This window comes from Stegostoma tigrinum, chromosome 20, assembly GCF_030684315.1.
Source record: "Stegostoma tigrinum isolate sSteTig4 chromosome 20, sSteTig4.hap1, whole genome shotgun sequence".
NCBI classification, from domain to species: Eukaryota; Metazoa; Chordata; class Chondrichthyes; order Orectolobiformes; family Stegostomatidae; genus Stegostoma; species Stegostoma tigrinum.
In genome coordinates this window covers 16,207,016-16,227,625 of record NC_081373.1, presented here as the reverse complement: position 1 = coordinate 16,227,625, position 20,610 = coordinate 16,207,016, and the positions used below count along the sequence as shown (strand labels likewise).

Sequence of the window (20,610 nt, the reverse complement as noted above, 5' to 3'; positions counted from 1 at the left end):
GCTCAGTCAACTGTGTATCCAGTTGCTACTATACCTTCTATCTCATGAGCTCTAACTTTACTCAGAAGTTTGTGTGGCACCGTAATCAAATATTTTCTGAAATCCACAGAGACCCCATCAAAAGCACTGCCTCATTAACTCTCTATGTTGTCTCTTCTAAAAACTCCAGCAAGATAACTATACACAACTTTCCCTTAGATTCATGCTGGCTTTCCATAATTAACCCAAATTTGTTCATTTAACTGCTGATTTTGTCCTGAATTACTTTTTTCTGTAGAAGATTCCAAACAAGAATGAAACTCGTTGGTCTTTAGTTGCTTGAATTATCTTTACATACTTTTTTTTGAACAAGGGCCATGTTTTCTGCTTTCGAATACACTGGCACCACCCCAGAGTCTAAGGAAGTCTGAAAAACTATTGCTAATGTCTCTGCAATTTGGAATCTCATTTCCTTTAGGATCCTTGGATACATCTCAGGTGTTCCTGTATCTTGTCAACTTTTAAGCCCATAGGCTTGATCAAATATCTATGTGTCACCACTATTATGCTCTTCTAGTGGTTGAATTTCTTCTGTCTCTATGGCCCAGATAGTGCCTTACTTGGTAAAGACAGATGTAAAGTATTTGTTTAACACTTCAGCCAAGTGCTCTGTCTCCATGTGCAAATCTACTTTCTGGTCCCTACTTGAACCCACTCCTCTTTCTGTCACCTTTTTACTATTAATACACTAATAGATGAGTCTAAGATTCTCTCTTATGTTAGTTACTGATCTCTGAGCAGAAGTCCATAAGACATAGGAGCAGCAGTAGGCCATTCAGCTCGTCAATTATGTTTTGCCATTCATCAAGATGATAGCATATCTAATAATCCTCTTTCCTACCCAAGGTAGTCCATTGTTCAGCTGTTGCTTTTTCTGCCAAACTTGACATTAATTTAGTTAACTCAGATCAATTCTTATCCCATTGGAGTTGGCTTCCCAACAATTAATTATTCTCACTCTAGAATGTTTCTCATCCTAAACCTTATTATACTGTTATCATTTTTACTCAAAAATAAAGAACTATGAATGGTGATCTGAAACAAACAAAAACAGAACTTGCTGGAGAAACTCAAGTCTAGTAGCACCTGTGGGGAAATAAGAAGTTTTGATCCTGTGACCCTTAGGGTCACCAGTAATTTTTGTTTTTGATTACTTTACTCAGGTTTTCCCCCACCGATGCTCGATCTACTCAGCATACCTCATTCCCAACAAATAGGTCTAGTAGTGTTTCCTTTCACATCAGACTGCACACATTCTGCTGTAGGATATTCCCCTGAACACATGCCAGAAATTCTTGCCTCTCTCTGTCTCTTAGATGACCATGATCCCAGTCTAGACTTGGATAATGAAACTCCGAAACTCCCCATTGTAACTACTGTATAATCTTCATACTTCTCTGTAATTTCCTTACAAATTTCTTTGTTCCTCTATAACCCACACACGAGTTGTTGGCCTGTAGACTACACTGAGCAATGTAACTGTACCTTTTCTGTTCTTCACCTTGATTCTGTTCGTGACCTTTCCAGAAATCCACTTTCTCCAACATTGTAATGCTCTCTTGCTTTCTTATGGTACATTCTTGAACACACTTGGTATCCTGGTATATTTAACACTGTGATAATGGGAACTGCAGATGCTGGAGAATCCAAGATAACAAAGTGTGGAGCTGGACGAACTCAGCAGGCCAAGCAGCATCTCAGGAGCACAAAAGCTGACATTTCCAGCCTAGACCCTTCATCAGAGAGGGGGATGGGGAGGGGGAACTGGAATAAATAGGGAGAGAGGGGGAGGCAGACCGAAGATGGAGAGAAAACAAGATAGGTAGAGAGGAGAGTATAGGTGGGGAGGTAGGGAGGGGATAGGTCAGTCCAGGGAAGATGGACAGGTCAAGGAGGTGGGATGAGGTGGTAGGTAGGAAATGGAGGTGCGGCTTGAGGTGGGAGGAAGGGATGAGTGAGAGGAAGAACAGGTTAGGGAAGCAGAGACAGGCTGGGCTGGTTTTGGGATGCAGTGGGGGGAGGGGACGAGCTGGGCTGGTTTTGGGATGCAGCGGGGGAAGGGGAGATTTTGAAGCTTGTGAAGTTCACGTTGATACCATTGGGCCGCAGGGTTCCCAAGTGGAATATGCGGAAAAATAGCTTGGGTGCCTTGTCCGCTCCACACTCCCCTCCAACCCCACCACACCCAGCACCTTTCCCTGCAACCGCAGGAAGTGCTACACTTGCCCCCACACTTCCTCCCTCACCCCTATCCCAGGCCCCAAGATGACCTTCCATATTAAGCAGATGTACACCTGCACATCTGCCAATGTGGTATATTGTATCCATTGCACCTGGTGTGGCTCTTCTACATTGGGAAAACCAAACGGAGGCTTGGGGACCACTTTGCAGAACACCTCCGCTCGGTTCACAACAAACAACTGCACCTCCCAGTCACAAACCATTTGAACTCCCCCTCCCATTCCTCAGACGACATTTCCATCATGGATTTCCAGCAGTGCCACAATGATGCCACCCGAAGGTTGCAGGAACAGCAACTCATATTCCGCTTGGGAACCCTGCAGCCCAATGGTATCAATGTGGACTTCACAAGCTTCAAAATCTCCCCTTGCCCCACTGCATCCCAAAACCAGCCCAGTTCTTCCCCTCCCCCCACTGCATCAAACCAGCCCAGCTCATCCCTTCCACCCACTGCATCCCAAAACCAGCCCAGCCTGTCTCTGCTTCCCTAACCTGTTCTTCCTCTCACCCATCCCTTCCTCCCACCGCAAGCTGCACCTCCATTTCCTACCTACCACCTCATCCCACCTCCTTGACCTGTCCATCTTCCCTGGATTGACCTATCCCTTCCCTACCTCCTCACCTATACTCTCCTCTCTACCTAACTTCTTTTTTCTCCATCTTCGGTCTGCCTTCCCCTCTGTCCCTATTTATTCCAGTTCCCTCTCCCCATCCCCCTCTCTGATGAAGGGTCGAGGCCCGAAACGTCAGCTTTTGTGCTCCTGAGATGCTGCTTGGCCTGCTGTGTTCGTCCAGCTCCACACTTTGTTATCTTATATTTAACACTGTGTTCTGCTATTCTTTGAGCCAGGTATGTTATAGCTACAATATATTTTCACTTGGCAATCTGCCCACCTGTCACTCATCAACAAAATCCACGTATTCACATACATGCACAGTAACACCGATTTAGATTTTATTACTTTCTCTGGCCTCATTATGATCTATTCTAGTGCTAACTATCTCTCCAGTATCATGTGCACCTTGGTATTCTTTTGATATTATCTCCTGGTTCCCACGCTTCTGATGTGTTAGTCTAAGCAATCCCCAATAGCAGAAGCACCACCTTTCCAAGGAACTTAGTCCCAGCTTATTCAAATCATTTTCCATCTTCCATGGAGCTGGTCCCAATGTCCCTAGAATCTATAGATAACACCTACACGCTCAACTTGCTCTCTCTCTCTCTCTCGCTGTAGTTATGTATTCTTACTAGCTTCCCAAATTCTCTCAGCCAGGGCCACATACCTTTTTCTATCTATGTTGTTGGTATCAATGTGAACTGTTCACTTATAGAAAACATAGAACAGTACAGCACAGTATAGACCCTTCAGCCCACAATGCTGTACTGACCTATTATCCTACTAAGATCAATCTACACTGCATACCCTGCATTTTACTATCCTCCATTTGCCTGTCCAAGAGTAGCTTAGAAGTCTCTAAAGTATCTGACTTCACTATCATTGCTGGCAGCACATTCCACACGACCACCACTCTCTGTGTAAAGAGCTTACCTCTGACATCTCCCCTATACCTTCCTCCAATCACCTTAAAATTATGCCCCTTTATATAATAGTCATTTCTGCCATGGGAAAAAGTATCTGACTATCCACTCTATCTATGCCTCACATCATCTTGTACACTTCTATCAAATCACCTCGCATCCTTCTTCGCTCCAATGAAAAAAAGCCCTAGCTCCCTCAACCTTTCCTCATGAGACCTGCCCTCCAGTTCAGGCAGCATCCTGGCAAGTCTCCTCTGCACCCTCTCTAAAGGTTCCACATCTTTCCTGTAATGAGGTGACCAGAACTGAACACAATATTGCAAGTGTGGTCAAACCAGAGTTTTACAGAGCTGCCATATAACCTCATAGGTCTTAAACTCAACTCCCTTGCCAATGAAAGCCAACACACAACATACCTTTTTTACAACCCTATCAACTTGGGTAGCAATTTTGAGGGAATCTATGGACGTGGACCCCAAGATCCCTCTGTCCCTCCACACTGCCGAGAATCCTGCCATTAACCCTGTATTCTGCATTCAAATTCGACCTTCCAAAATGAATCACTTCACACTTTCCTGGGTCGAATTCCATCTGCCACTTCTTTGCCCAGCTCTACATCCTGTCAATGTCCCACTGCAACCTACAACAGCCCTCCATGCTGTCCACAACTCCACCAATCTTAGTGTCATTGGTAAACTTACTGATCCACCCTTCCACTTCCTCACCCAAGTCATTTATAAAGATCGCAAAGAGAAGGAGTCTCAGAACAGATCCTTGCAAAAACCACTGGTCACCAAGCTCCAGAGTGAATACTTTCCATCTACTACCACCCTCTATCTTCTATTGGACAGTCAGTTTTGTATCCAGACAGCCAGATTTCCCTGAATCCCATGCTTCCTTACTTTCTGAATGAGGCTCTCTTGTGGAATCTTATCAAATGCCTTGCTAAAATCCATACACACCACATCCACTGCTCTACCTTCAATGTATTTTGTCACATTGTCAAATAATTCAATAAGGCTTGTGAGGCATGACCTGGCCCTCGCAAAGCCATGCTGACTATTTCTACTCAAACTGTGCTTTTCCAAATAAGCATAAATAGTATCTCTTCAAATCCTCTCCAATAATTTGCCCACCACAGAAGATAGACTGACCGGTCTGTAATTTCCAGGCTTATCCCTGTTCCTCTTCTTGAATAAGGAAATGAAATTTGTCACCCTCCATTCATCCAGTACAACTCCACTGGACAGTGAGGGCACAAAGATCAGTTTCAAAGGGGCAACAATCTCTTCCCTTGCTTCCCATAGAAACCTTGGATATATCCCATCTGGCCCTGGGGACTTATCTATCCTCATGTTTTCAAAATTTCTAGCATATCCTCCTTCCTAACATCAACCTGTTCGAGCACATCTGTCTGTCTCATGCTGACCTCACAAACGTCAAGGTCTCTCTCACTGCTGAATACTGAAGCAAAGTATTCATTAAGGCCCTCCCCTACCTCCTTTGACTCGGCATACAAGTTCCCTCCAATATCCCTGATTGGCCCTACCCTCACTCTGGCCATCCTCTTGTTCGTCACGTAAGCATAGAATGCCTTGGAGTTTTCTTGATCCTACCCAACAAGCTTTTCTCAAACCCCTTCTACCCCTTTCTTCTCCTAAGTCTATTCTTCAGTTCCTTCCTGGCTACCTTGCAGCCCTCTCAAGCTCTGTCCAATCTTTGTTTCCGCAACCTTAAGTGAGCTTCTTTCTTCCTCTCAACTATGTATCCCACATGTCTTGTCATCTAAAATTCCTTCACCTTACCATCCTTTCCTTGCCTCAGTGGGACAAACCTATCCAGTACTTGTAGCAACTGCTCCCTAAACAACATCTTCATTTCTGTCATGCATTTCCCTCAGAACATCTGATCCCAACTGTTGCTCCGTAGTTCTTGCCTAATAGCATTCTAATTCCCCCTTCCCCAATTAAATACTTTCCCATACCGTCTGCTCCTATCCCTCTCCATGACTATAGTGAAGGTCAGGAAGTTGTGATCACTATCACTGAAACGCTCTCCCACCGAGAGATGTGACACCTGGCCTGGTTTGTCGCCATGTGCCAAATCCAATATGGCTTCCCCTCTAGTCAGCCAATCTGCATATTGGGTCAGAAATCCTTACTGGACACCCCTGACAAAATATGCTGCATTCAAACTATTTGCCCGGGGCAAGGGGGGGTCTATTAAAAAAAACCTCTCAATAATGTGACTGCTCCTTTTCTGTTTCTGACTTTCACTCATACTGCATCAGTGGACAAATCTTCCTCCATGATCTCCCTTTCTGCAGCTCTGATACCATCCCTGATTAGCAATGCCACTCCTTCACCTCTTACCTCCCTCCCCATTTCTTTTGGAACATCTATACCCCGGAACATCCAACAACAATTCCTGTCCCTGTGTCATCCAAATCTCTGTAATGGCCACAACATCGTAGTTTGAAGTATTGATATCTGCTCTAAGTTCATCACCCTTATTTCTGATACTTTTTGCACTGAAGTAGACACATCTCAACCCGTCACACTGACTGCCACTTTGCCCTATCAACTGCTTATCCTTCGTCACATATTCTCTGCTTGCTCCATCTGCCTGTACACCAGTTACCCCTTAATCTGATCTACAATTCCGGCTCCCATCCCCCTGCCAAACTAGTTTAAATGCTCCCGAAGAGATCTAGCCAAACTCCCACCCAGGATATTGGTGCCCCTCCAGTTCAGGTCCTTCCTATACAGGTCCTACCATCCCCAGAAGGTATCCCAATAATCCACAATCCTCCTACATTCCCCAGAAGGTATCTCAATAATCCACAATCCTCCTACACCAACTCTGTAGCCATATGTTCAGCTGCACTCGCTCTCTGTTTCTGGCCTCACTAGCCCATGGCACTGGTAGTAAACCTTGTCCTGGCTTTCAGCTTCCATCCTAACTCCTTTGACTCACTTTTCAGATCTTCATCCCATTTCCTAGCTACGTCATTGGTACCGATGTGTACCACAACTTCTGGCTGCTCTCCCTCCCCATTAAGAATCCTGAAGACTTGATCCAAGACAATCCTGACCCTGGCACTGGGAGGCAACATACCATCTGGGAGTTTCTCTTGGTACCACAGAATCTCCTGACTGTTCCCCACAGCACTGAATCTCCTAAACTATCACCCTCCTATTCTCCCCCCTTCCCTTCTGAGCGATAGAGCCAGGCTCAATGCCAGAGGCCTGGCCGCTATGGCTTTTCCCTGGCTTTCCCCCACTCCCCCAACAGTATCCAAAGTGGTATACTTGCTATTGAGGGAAATGGCCACAGCAGTTCCCTGCACTGTCCACCTATTCCCTTCCCCCTCCTGACAGTCACCCAGTCACCTTTGTCCTGTAACTTGGGTGTGACCCTATAACTTATCTTTTCAGGGGAGTTTGCAGCCACCCTGTAATATCTTATGTCCTAGCACCAGGCACCAACACACTATCCTGGATTCACATTTGGGGCTGCAATAACATCCATTTATTCCCGTAAATGTTGAATCACTTATCACAAATGCTCTCCCAGTCTTTCTTGAGCCTCTGTACAACTGTGTTATTTATTTATTGCCTTATAATTAATAAGCACACCCACTCCAAATAACTATTACCCACTGCTCATAAACTTTACTATACTTGCAAAATATTATAATTAAGAATGAATTACAAGGCTTTTGAAGATAATGACCAAATATCAGCCATCAATCTGCTTTTCTGTGACAACACACTGATTTTTCTCAGAAGATAGCTACTCCACTCTGAGGGAGACAGACTGGACTCATCTCCAAACTGGTGGAATCTATTTCTCTGACTCACTTTACAAACTTACTCAAGTTTTTTGAGAATGGAACTAGTAGAATAGATAAGGGGGAACTAGCGTTTGTGGTATATTTAAATTTTCACAAAGTTTTTTATAAGATTCTTCACAAGAAGTTAGTAGGCAAAGTTAAAATACATAGGACAGGGATAATATACTGGTATAGATCAAGAATTGGTTGAGAGACAGGAAACAGCAAGTGCGAATAAACTGGTCTTTGTCTGAGTGGCAGGCGATGACTAGTGGGGTACTGCAAGGACTATGGCTGGGGCCCATGCACTTCACCATTTATACAAATGACCTGGATGCAGGATTGAGAGTTACAAGAAGAATGCAAGTAAGCTTCAAGGTATTGTAGATAAATCAAGTGAGTAGGTAAACACTTGACTGATACAGCACAAAGTGGCTGAACGTGAAGTTTTACACTTACATGAAAAACAGAAATAAAGTGTATGATTTAAACAAGATATATTGGGAAGTGTGGACGAAAGTTGACAGGCAGGTGCAGCAAGGAATAAAGGAGGCAAATGATATGTTCACCTTCATTGCAAGAGCATTTAAGTTCTAAAGAAGGGATGACTTCCCACACTTTCACTGGGCTTGGTTTGACCATATCTTGAGTCCTGAATGCTGTTTTGGTCTTCCTGCCCAAGGAAGGAGATATTAACTACATAGGAAATGCAGCGGAGGTTCACTAGGCTGATACTATCCCATGAGGAGAGATGGCTTCGGTTGGGTCTGTATTCACTAGCATTTAGAAACTAAGGGGGGATTTGATTAAAGTCAAAATTCTGAAAAAACTGGAAAGACTAGATGCAGGGAGATGTTTTCCCTGGATGCAAAGTCTAGAACCTGAGGACAGTCTCAGGATAAATAATTTCAGACTGAGATGAGGTTAAAAGGCACCAAGGGTTATGGAGAAAACTGGGAATGTGGCATTGAGATAGAGAATCAGCCATACTGAATGGCACAGCAGAGTAAAAAGATCAAGCAAATGGCCAAGTCTTGCTTCTAGTTTTTAATGTTTCTACGACATGGACTGATCTCCAATCTGGTGGGACCTATTACTCTGACACTAACTGATTTTGGATTTGATGGGCTGTTTTCCTGTCTTACACACATTTGCTTCAAAATTGCTTGAACCATAATATGCCTTTCTTAACTCCCTCGTTCCCTGAAGTTGTTGATTCTGGAGTACTTGAACAGGTAGCCAGTCTTGAATAAGCAAGCACTCTTCACACACAAACTTACTGAAATCAACATGCCATTCAAACACATTGGTTCTATGTTACCTTACGATATATTCACCAGTCTGGCCATTACAGAGAAACACAGTCTATAACAAAATGGAGTAGGAACCCAAGCTGATTGGAATGTGCGACAGGTTTAGATTCAGGGTTAGGGTTAAACCCCAGTGAGGTCACTCTCTACATAAATACTAAGATCTTGGCACTATGATGATTTACCCTTATGCCAACTATTCTTAACTGTATATATATCTCCTATCCCACTACATCAAACCGTCCTAGCTTTCAGGTGCACATGTAACTAAGCATTTGTTACTGAGCAACTGGAAAATCTGGCTTACATTTGAATTTATACACATTTATCTTAAGAAGTTAAATGTAAAGTAGCTAAGGCAGTGAATATGACTAGGCAGGAAATTACCCATTATCCAGCAGAGTTAGTCTATTGTATAGATTTAGACAGTGACAGGTAGACCGGAAATTTAAAGATATAGCCGCAACTCAATGTCTCCACTACATACAATAGTTTGAAATGGCAACATTGCAACATGTTTTAGTGAACATCTTCCTATAAAACTCCTGATTCACATATTCTGAAGGCAGCTAGAATGTGTTCCAGGTCTAACACTAATTTGTAACTCAATGTTGAAAGTTTATATCATAGGAAATAAAGTGTGCTGATTGGATTCCAAATCAACTCTGATTGGCCAGTGCTTTGCCATGGAGAAAGTATTATTGAATTCCGAGTGATCTTGGACAGTGTTTTATCTATAGCAACACCTTGGCCAAACAAGTCGGCCTGCCAGCCAATCAACATTCTTTTTGTCCTGTGGTGTTTATGATCTTGATGTTTTGAAATGTGGCATTCTTACATTTGTCAGTGCAAGTCAAAAAGCTTTGACAACATATCTCTTGTCAGCATGGTTCAACCTCTGGACCACCAAGTGCCTGTTTAGGATTATCCCAGCCATTTTGTATCATGCATACTCCTCACTCTGTGGAGCAATAGGATATTGAATCTTTCAGAGAACCAACTGCAGAAAATACTAATTGGGGCCTGCATTAGAAGCACTGCCCACTGCAATGTTTGAGAATATTAATCAAGATGGTGCACTTTGGCAAATCAGGAATTTGCCACACACAGGCCTCTAACTGTCTTGGACTAGGTACAGTTGCTATTAATTAAGGGGTGCAGTGTGAGCAATAGGCAGTTATTACCTCTGGACCATGTACCACTCTCTCACCCTGACCTGTGCGTCGCGCGGCTGTGTAATACCAGCAGTACTTTCCTATGGACGGTGCACCAACCTGTATTATGTGCTGGCAAATTACATTCTTTTCCAATGTAGTCTCTTACCTCTTTTTTGCGATTTTTTAACATGCTCTGGAATTTTGACAGCTCCTTTTCCTGGTCAGATTTGATTCTCTTTGCTTCATCTCGCAAGCGGGTAGTGTGGTCTTGTTCAAGACGCTCGATTGTCTGTTTCTGCTGTCGTTCCAAGTTTTCAATTTCATGATCATACTGACGCTTCTTACTCTGAAGACGAATAGAAAAAACCCAGGTAGACCAATTACAAATGGCATTTAATAGCAAACAATTCCATCTTCTCCCCGATAGTAAATTTCCAGATTTGTTTTAAACTAAATTTAGATTTTCAAACTTCATTGTTAGATTTGAACGTCTATTCCCCATATCATTAATTCTGTAACATTAAGGCATGCAGCTGATATTAAGCTTCACCCAGATTGTACTAAAACCTAAACACAGAGAGAATTTGCCTTCTTTTTGAAGTATCAATGAAAGCAAAACAGAGGGTCAGAGAATCAGTAATTGAAAGGGCTTCAGCATTAGAAAGGGATGACATTGCCAGTCTCTTTATATTGAGCTAAAGTGTTAGTGCTAAATAATTTGAGTGTTTTACAGATGGTTTGGTTGTTCAACATATGAGGAAACACTACACTGAACTGTCAGGAGATTATGTAGAAACAGTATAATAGAAATATCATAACGGGCAGCTTTGACTATCCAAGTCTTTAAATAGGAATTTATAAAAGGCTGTGTCTACTGACACAAGTGCACGTGTTACGTACTGCTTAAATTGGCACATGCACATTTAAATGGTTTTAGGCTAAAGGACAGGTGGACGTGTGGTTGAAAGATGGGGAGATTCTGCTGTGTGGAGAGGGTGGGGGAGAAAAGAACGAGAAAAAAATGCAGCTGAAAAATTTGAAGAAATAAACAACAAAACCAAGGATAAAACGCATTAAAGAGGGTTGTGAGAAAGCCAATAATCCATGAGTAGAAACAAAGAGCAATTTGCATTTATATACAGACTTTCACAATCCAAGGACAACCTAAAGTTCCTCACAGTCAATTAAACATTCTTTTGAAGCTGTAATGCGGGAAATACAGCAGTTTATTTGAGCATATCCAGATCCCAAACATCAGTGTGATACTGACCAGATAATTTCACTTTAATTATGATGATTGTGGATAAATAATGGCCAGGATATCAGAAATAACTCAAACTAAAATATAATGGGTGCAAGAAATCTGAAGGAAAAAATGTTGGAAATGCTCAGATCAGGCAGCATCTGTGGAGAGGAAACAGAATTAATGCTTCAGACTGATGTTCAATCTTAAGCATTAACTGTTTCTCAAACAATAACTTGCCTGGTCTTCTTTCAAATAGACATCATTGGATATTTTACGTTCAACTGAGGGAACTGGTAGCATACTGGAAGAATTCTTTCTTTTTTAAAGTTAGATATGCTATAATAAATCGTTATTTTCTGTAAATCACAGAACTTGGAATGAATTTGGTCCTGAATAGCAGCCAGTCAGGCAAATCAGTCATCTCTGTGGCCTCACTGGGATTTTATAATTTTGGCAGGACTTATGGAACAGTGTGGCATACAGAAAATGATGATTGATCTGTCCAAATCAAAATAAGATAAGCGTGATCTGATAGCTATTACAGAAATTTGGCTGCAAAACAACCAAGTCTGGGAGCTGAGTATTAAAGTGTTACATGACATCTGAGAAGTACAGGAAGCGATGAAAAGGTGAAGAGTTAGCTCTACTAATTAAGGGTGGCTGTAATACAACAAAGAGATAACTCTAGTACTAAACATCAAGCTGTGGGATGTTTGGGTAGAGATGAGAAAGCGCAAAGAAATCTTCTGCGGGAGAAGGTCGTAGGTCCTCAAAGTGTTCAAACGTACAATCGGACAAAATACTCGGGGTTAGAGAAAGGTCTGGTGATAAATATGGGTAATTTTAATTTACATATAGATTGATTGAATGAATCAAATTGGAAAATGCAGCTTGGAAGTTAAGTTCATATGGTATTTTTGGAATAGTTTCTTTGAGCAACAAGTTGTGGAGGCAAGACAGAGCAGCTGATTTTATATTTGGTAATATGCAACAAGACAAGATCAATGACATCTTAGTAAAGGAGATCCCTAGCTAGCGTGGATTATAGCTTGATTGATTCTCTGTTTCAGGAGAAGAGTAGGTGAATGTTGAATGTTTTAAACTTAAACAAGGATCATTGTGAGGGTACATGAACAGAGCTGGGAACTGAAATCGATCAGCATAGAAAGAAAGAATTCAGTGCAAGGACACGCCATTCTCAGATATCTAAGAAAGTTAAAGGCAGCATTAAAAAACTGAAAGAGAAAGCATATGATTTCACAAATACACAGTAGCAGTTTGGGCAGAATATTAGAAAAAAGCAAAGAATAATTTTAAAATGATTAAGAAATTAGAATGTGAGAAAGTTAGCTAGAAATGTAAAAACAGATAGCATTTACAACACTTATTTTAAAAAAAAAGTAACCAAAGTGTGCTAAGTCTTCTTGAGAGTGTGCTTGTGGAATTAGTAATGGAAAATAAAGGAATGATGGATGAATTGAATTGATATATTGAATGTATCTTCACTGTGGAAGTCACAGACAACATCCAAGAATTACTAATAACTCAAAAGGTGAAAGGGTGGGTGGAAGTTAAAACAGTCACATTCATCAAGGAAAAGGTGTCAGGAAAACGATTAGAACGGAAGACTGGCAAGTACTGAGCTCCAGAGATAGAGTTCATCCTTGGGTCATAGAAGAAGTGTCTATGGATGTAATACATACGCAAGTATTAACTTTCCAAGATGACCTAATTTCCGAAAAGGTCCCATCACTACTACTGGAAGGCAGTAAGTGAAACTTTGACTCAAAGAAAAATAGAAAAGCAGGAAGCTCAGACAAATTAGCTTAACATTTCTCGTAGGAAAAATGCTGAAATCCATTCTAGTAGGACACTAAGAAAATGTCAATGCAGGTAGAATCAATGTAGCTTTGTTAAAGTGGAGTATCAAATAATTGAGCAATTCCCCTTTAATTTGCCACTGCCCAGACCTCTAAAGCGTATACCTGGCAGTGGCTTCGGGAAGCAAAGGTCTTGCATCAGCACACCGTTTGGTGTGCGCAGAGCTCCCCAGTGGCTGTGTGCCTACCCACGTGCACATCTTACAGGGAATGCAGAAGGTGAATAAAGGGGATCTGTAAGATGTAATGTACATGAATTTACAGAAGGTATTCAATAAAATGCTATATTAAATGTTACTACACAAAATATGTCACTGATATTGTACGCAGTAACATATTCATATAAAGAGAAGATCAGATGGCAAACAGGGAGCAAATATAATAGCTGATGTGCCACAGATAAAAGAACTGGAGCCAGATCTATTTATAATGGATAGCACTGACATGTTTGCAGGTACAACTGGCTAAAGAAACAAATTGGATATTGTTGTTTTATTACAAGGAGGTTTGTATATAGAAGTAAGGATGTTTTGCTACAGTTAGGCATGGAATTGATGAGACCACATATAGACTGCTGTGTACAACTTTGTCTCTTTACTTATGGATAGATTATAACTACACAAGAATCAGTTCAGATACAGGACTTAAGAATAAAAGTTGGATAGGTTGGCATGCGTCCAGCAGAATTTAGAAGGATGAGAAGTCATCTCACTGAATGATACAAGGCCCTGAGGTGACTTGACTGGCTGGATACTGAAAGGATGTTTTCCCCTTGTGAGAGACACTAGAATTAAGGGACAGAGATTAAAAATGTGGGCTTTCTTATTTAAGACAGAGATGAGAACTTTTTCTCACTTAGAGGGTCATGAATAGAGTGTACTGGTGGCAGGATTCTTGAATATTTTTAAGAACAGTTATTTTAGATAGATTTTTAACCAACAAGGAATCAAGAGAGTATGGAATAGGCAAGAATGTGGAATTGAGGCCACAATCTTATAAAATGGTGCAGAAAACTCAAACAGCTGACTGATCTATACCTGTTCCTAATTCACATGGTTGTAAGGATGGTGTAAAGATGATTCCTGTTCTACCCTTCAAAAACTGCCTTCAGGAGTACAACAGTGGGGCAGAGAATTAAAGCTTCTACAGTGTTGCTAATATGGCCTGTAAGGAGGCTGTTGTTTAAACATACATGCTGAAGATTTCTAGACTCACTGTCATCTCTTGCTCAAAGCGGCGGAAGATCTGTTCACGCTGCTGCTGCAGCTTATTGCTGAGTTGCTGCTGTGTGCGTTGTTCCTCTTTCTGAAGAAGCCGCAGCTCACGCAACTCTTGGCGCCTGCACAGAGAACAGAGACTCAGAATGAAGACAATCTAACATTCAAAGATGGTTCTTTCAACACAAAGCGAAACAGAAGTTATAAAACTCAGAAATCAGGAGGTAAAAACATTGCAGGTCCATCAATACCTCTCCCACAACAAATTTTAGGATGGAGTTTGAGGCTGCAGCTTCATGTCAAAAGCCAATTCCAAACAAACAATCAAGGCATTAGCTAACTGCAAACAATCAAAATGTTCAGAATTAGTTTTAACTGAAGGAGCAGTATGTCTTTTGTGCTAACTCCCTTTGGTTTTGCAATTTACCTTACAAATGACATCAAAAATGGAAGCCACAGATTTTCAGTAATCTGGAGATAATTTATTGTCAATTGCTTTTGATGAAACTAAACAACGTGTTTGAGATTTGAATCTTGGCAGAAATATACATTGCTGCTGATTGTCTCATGTAAATTCAATCAGTTTCCATACTCATTTATTTAGATATTGAAACAGCTTCAATAGGAAGTTTTAAATACAATATATTCAATTCATCTCAAACCCGAGAGTTTAACTGAGAATCGGCCAGGCTCTATTATGTAAAACCAAGTCATCCACTTTCTTTTCTAAGGGAGGGTCTGTAAATACATTATGCTTCAAAGCAAAATACCAGTTCTGAAATTAGTGACAGAGAATAAAAGTAGGGAACATTTGCTACTCAGGAACAGAACATTTTCCAACAAGTCTAAACCTGAGGCTATTCTCACAAACAGTGACAAGCCAATTAGAAACAAAAACCGAAATTTCTGGATAAGCTCAGCAGGAATGGCAGCATCTGCTGGGGGAAATCAGAGTTAACATTTCAGGTCCAGTGACTGTTCCTCAGAACTGATGTTGGCTAGAGAACTCTCAGTTTATATGCAGAAGATAGGGTGGGGAGAGAAGAAGTAAACAATAGGTGGGGATGGAGCTCAAAGACAGAAAGAACAGTTGGACAGATAAAGGAGTGGATAACAATCTGGCTACGAGAGTTAATCACGACTAATGGGGACTGTTAGTGGCTAACAATGGGTTATCTGTAATATCTACGTGAGAACAAAGCCTGCATGTGGGGGCTGGGGTAAAGACATAGGAGGGCTCAAAATCTATAACTTGTTGAATGTGATACCGAGTCCAGTGAGCTGCAGGATCCCCAAGTGGAAAATGAGGTGTTGTTCTTCCAGCTTGTGTGGAGGTTTGCTGGAGTAGTGCAGCAGGCCTGAGAAAGATGTTTGCCAGTGAACAGGGTGGTGTTTTGAACCTAATAATAGAGCTTCTTGCAGTTTTTGTTTAATAGGGCAAGGTGGCGGCATGGCTGCAATTCCACTGGACTAGCAGTCCAGAGCCTGAGCTAATGCTCAGGAGACATGGGTTTGAATCACATCACTGCAGAAGTAACATTTTAATTGATTAAAATAAATCTGGAATAATGGTGACCATGTAACCACTGTCAATTGTTGGAAAAACTCATGTTGTTCACTAATATCCATTACAGAATGAAACCTGCCAGTTTTACCTGATCGGGCCTACATATGACTCAGCTCACAGCAACACAGTTGACTCTCAACAGTTCCAATTTGGGGTAGGTATTAATTGTTGGCCTAGCCAGCAATGCCTATTGTCTATATCTAATGAACGAATAAGAAAAACATATTTTATTTTCAGCTTTTTTAAAAGCCTTTCTGACTTTATGCTTTTATTAATAATACTTTGGGTGCAGCTTCAAATATTCCAGCTAGAATTTAATATCCAGCAAAAACATGAGATTACACTTATGTTAAGAAGTTGTTTTCATCATTCAAAATAACTCTGTCCATGCTACACTAAAATCTTTCATATAAAGGTACTAAGGTGTTCTTTAAACACAAACCTTGCTTTATTCAAGGAAGTACATTCCTAGTAGTGTAGAAATAAATTACTGATCTCATTTTGTGAAGACAAATAATGGAAGGTATGATGTCCTGCGCTGTGAAATCATTAGGTTGTAAGATAACAGGAATTTATACATTACTAACAAAGACGAATTCATGTGGGACGCTCACTGAAGGATACGCTTGATCCAAGATTGAAATTCATCAGAGAATAATTTACTCTAAAACAAAACTCAACATGTTATAAAACTCAGAGATAGTAGGAACTGCCGATGCTGGAGCATGAGATAACAAGGTGTACAGCTGGATGAACACAGCTGGCCAAGCAGCCTCAGAGGAGCAGGAAGGCTTACATTTTGGGTCATTTCTGAAGTAGGAGCCAGGCCTGTAGCGTCAACTTTCCTGCTCCTCTGATGCTGCTTGGCCGTTGTGTTCATCCAGCACTACACCTTGTTGTCTATGTTATAAAAGTGTCATTATAATTAGTATTAAACAAAATTGGTCAGATTGGACTCTTACCTGAGGTATCTCATTTCTTCATTGTTTTTGTCATTATCTGTAACAATTTTTGATGTTGTCACTTTCACCTCCACACCATCTACCATAAACTTACGTGTTTTCTTCAATGTTTTTTTCTGTTGCTTCATTTCCTGTTAAAATTGCAAACACATAAACATGTGACTGAAGGACACCAACTGCTCCCCAGTCCCCATGTTGTCCATCTGCTGCCTCAGTCTCTTTACCATCACAGGCCTTATGTTCTCTGCTAATGTGTCACTGTCAATCCCAGATCACTTTGGCTTTTGTTATTCATTCACAGGATGAGGGCATGACTGGCTAGGCAACATTTAGTGCACATCCTTAACTGCCCAGAGGGCAGTTAAGAGTCAAGCACATTGCTGTGGGTCCAGAATCACATGTAGGCCAGGCCAGGTAAAGATGGCAATTTCCTTCCCTAAAAGGACATTAGTGAACCAGATGGGATTTCCAACAATCGACAAAGGATTCACGGTCATCATTAGACTCTTCATTCCAGATATTTATTGAATTCAAATTTCACCATCTGCCAAGCCAGGATTAAACCGGGGTCCCCAGAACATGAGATAAATGGGAACTGCAGATGCTGGAGAATTCCAAGATAATAAAATGTGAGGCTGGATGAACACAGCAGGCCAAGCAGCATCTCAGGAGCACAAGAACATTATCTGGGTCTCTGGATTAACAGTCCAGCAATAATACCACTAGGCCATCACCTCCCTGGTCTCCACATAGGGACTGTCATAGTGGGCAGACTGTGCCATTCGCCTGTTGCCCTGGTCCCTGTGCCACTCATCTGCCACCCCAGTCCGTGTCCAGACAACTTGCTGTTCTGGTCCCCATGCCAAAAATTTGCTGCCCCAGTCCTCGTGCCTTCTGCCTGCTACCTCAGTCTGGCTGCAATCCACCTGCTGGTCCTTGATCCTTGTGCCATCCACCTGCTACTCTGATTCTCAAGTTGTCTGCTTTCCACCCTGGTCCAAGTGTTCTCTACCTGTCGCTTAGGTCCCTGTGTTGTCTGCCTGCCATCCTGGTCCCTGTGTTGTGTCCGTCCCTGAACCGTCAGTCATCCAAACAAATCAAAAATTTCAATAAAGGCATCTTATCATCTTCTCAGAAGTGATTAGCGATGGTCAATAAACATTAATACACTCTACTGAACACCAAAATAAAAAAAAATGACTTTTTTAAAAAAAATCTGAATTTGATTTGTTACCTGAAGGGATATCGATCCAGTTTCCTTGTTGCGGGACAAGAAGCTGGATATGGACAGGCTTAAGTCGATGCTGTTGTTGTCTACCATTGACCCACTCCCAGAATCTGCATCTCTCTCTTTTTCTTTACTCACGCTCTTCGATTGTGCAGCAGGATCAAAATTTTCCTTCATCTCTTCAGCGGTGACATTGATTTCAGGGGTCATCTCCAGCTTTATGTCATCTAGACTCTCACTCTCTGTTTCCTTCACTTTGTAAGGCATAGCATCTTGTGTTTCATTCAACTTGCCACTCAACGTTATGCTTGCTTGGGTAGAGTTAGTTTCAGGTCGTGTCTTAGTATCAGCCTCTGAATCTGAAGTGTGCTCTAATTTTACACCACTCTCCGTTACAACTGCAATCTCGGGACATCTTCCACTTTCCACTAACTGTGTATCAGAGTTCACTTTGAGATCATCAGCCTGCTTCACCTCTTTTGTTTCTTCACTGGGAAGAGCTGGAGTGTTTAGATTTGACTCTGGCCCCTCGTGCTCTCCTTCTCCAGAAATTACATCCACTGTTTCTTCAGGTATGCACTCTTTAGGTTGCACACTGATCACTATTGCACTGAAAGCTTCTCTTGACGCTTCTTCATCACTTTTTTCTGCTTGTGTTACTGCCAAGGCTTCTGTCACCTCAGTATTGGTTGCTGTGTTCTCTCCATCCACCTTACCTTCATTTGTCTCCATTTCTGTCTCCTTCTCTTTTCCAGTTGCACTTTCCTTTTGTATCTCTGACACTTTGTCCTTTTCCTCTTTAGGTTTGCTAACATCCTCATGTACGTCATCTTCTTTCAAAGGTTGCTCAGTGCTATCCTGAGCTTCTGAGATTTCCACATTTGGCTCTTCTGTCTCAGTTTTCTCTTCTGATGATACAGGTTTCCCAACATCAGTATCTAGTTTCTCACTACCTCCTTGTACATCTTCATTACTGGTGTCAGAAGCATTGTTCTCCATCAGCTTCTCCCCTTCACTGGTACCAATCCCCTCATCCGACAGCTTGTCACTGACCTTGTCTGTATTTTCTTCAATAGACTCTGTCTCCATTTTCTCAGAAACAGCCTCAAGGGTTGAAGGAGACTGAGAGAGTTTCTCATCCTCAGAACTGGCAGTGCTGATATCTGATGGGGCACGTTTATGTCCTGGCAAAGCCTAGAGGGATACAGCATAAAGTTTTTTTGTTGGGTAATTCAAGATCAATAAACAGTTAATTTATTTGAGCTCTATTCATAACTAGTTCCATCCATGAAACAGCATTTCAAACACCAAATCAGAGCATTAAGATCATGCTGCCATTCATACTTAAAAATTTTGCATTAGCTGAGGTACATTTTATAGGAACAACACACAGCAACAATGGTACAGCATCAATGACTTAGTGAAATCCAAATTCAAGGAAAAATCACTAAGGCCAAAGGTTGTCCACAATACACTAACTTTCCATTGTGACACAATCTATGAAGGAGAGAAAGACTCTTCTTTAGAGTGAATGGCTCCGTTCCTCTGCTAAATAAGGCACAAGAATGTGATTTTGATTAGTCAAGTCACTCTCATAGAACAGCATACTGCTGGATCCTTTTTTATATTTGTTCATAGTTATGGTGATTCTGGCAAGGCCAACATTGAGCAATCATTCCTAATTGCCACTGAAGTGATAGTAGGTCACTGCTTTGGGCCTATGCAATGAATTACATTGTCAGTACGCCAATGGTAATGGGACAAAATCCAGGATTTTGAGATGACAACAACAAGGGAAAGATGATAACTTTTCAAGGCAGGACAAAGAGCATCTTACAGAGGATAGCGTTCACATGCATCTGCTGGTATTGTCATGCTAAGCTACTTGTTTAGAAGTTGCATTGGAGAAGGTTTGACAAGGTATCATAATACATCTTGCAGATGGTATGCATTTCTGCCACTTCGTGCCAGTGGGGGAAGTGAATGTTTGAGGTGAAAGATAGTGTGCCAATAACGTGTGCCTCTTTATCTTGTATGGAGTCAAACCTGAGTGATGTGGAGTTTTATTCACCCAGAGAAGTAGAAAATGTTCTACCACACTCTAGATTTGAGCATTGTGGATGGTGGGCAGACTGCAGGGAGAAAAGTAGGGAGTTGTTCACTGAAGAATTACTAGCCACTGATCTGTATATGTGATCCAACTAATCATCTTATGATCAATGGGGAGATGTTTATATCTCTCTCCTTTGCTACTTTGCAAAATTACAAACTATTATTATACGAAGTAGTAACAAAAAAAGAGGAGAGTCATGGACGTGCTCTATATCGACTTCAGCAAAGGCATTCAACAAGGTTCAGTATGGTAGACTGGTTAGCAAGGTTAGATCA

At 41.5% G+C, this 20,610-nt stretch overlaps 1 protein-coding gene across 3 annotated transcripts in view; it reads right to left on the bottom strand.

The window, feature by feature from the left end:
- Positions 1-20,610, bottom strand: part of slka (STE20-like kinase a) — a 161,078-nt gene that overhangs the window by 44,372 nt on the left and 96,096 nt on the right. For all 3 annotated transcript variants that reach the window (XM_048550836.2, XM_048550837.2, XM_048550838.2), the window contains exons 9-12: positions 18,229-19,416; positions 16,995-17,125; positions 14,464-14,587; positions 10,289-10,468 (exon numbers count right to left, since the gene is read on the bottom strand). In XM_048550836.2, coding sequence (XP_048406793.1) covers positions 10,289-10,468; positions 14,464-14,587; positions 16,995-17,125; positions 18,229-19,416 — 1,623 coding nt within the window. The remainder of the gene's footprint in view (positions 1-10,288; positions 10,469-14,463; positions 14,588-16,994; positions 17,126-18,228; positions 19,417-20,610) is intronic.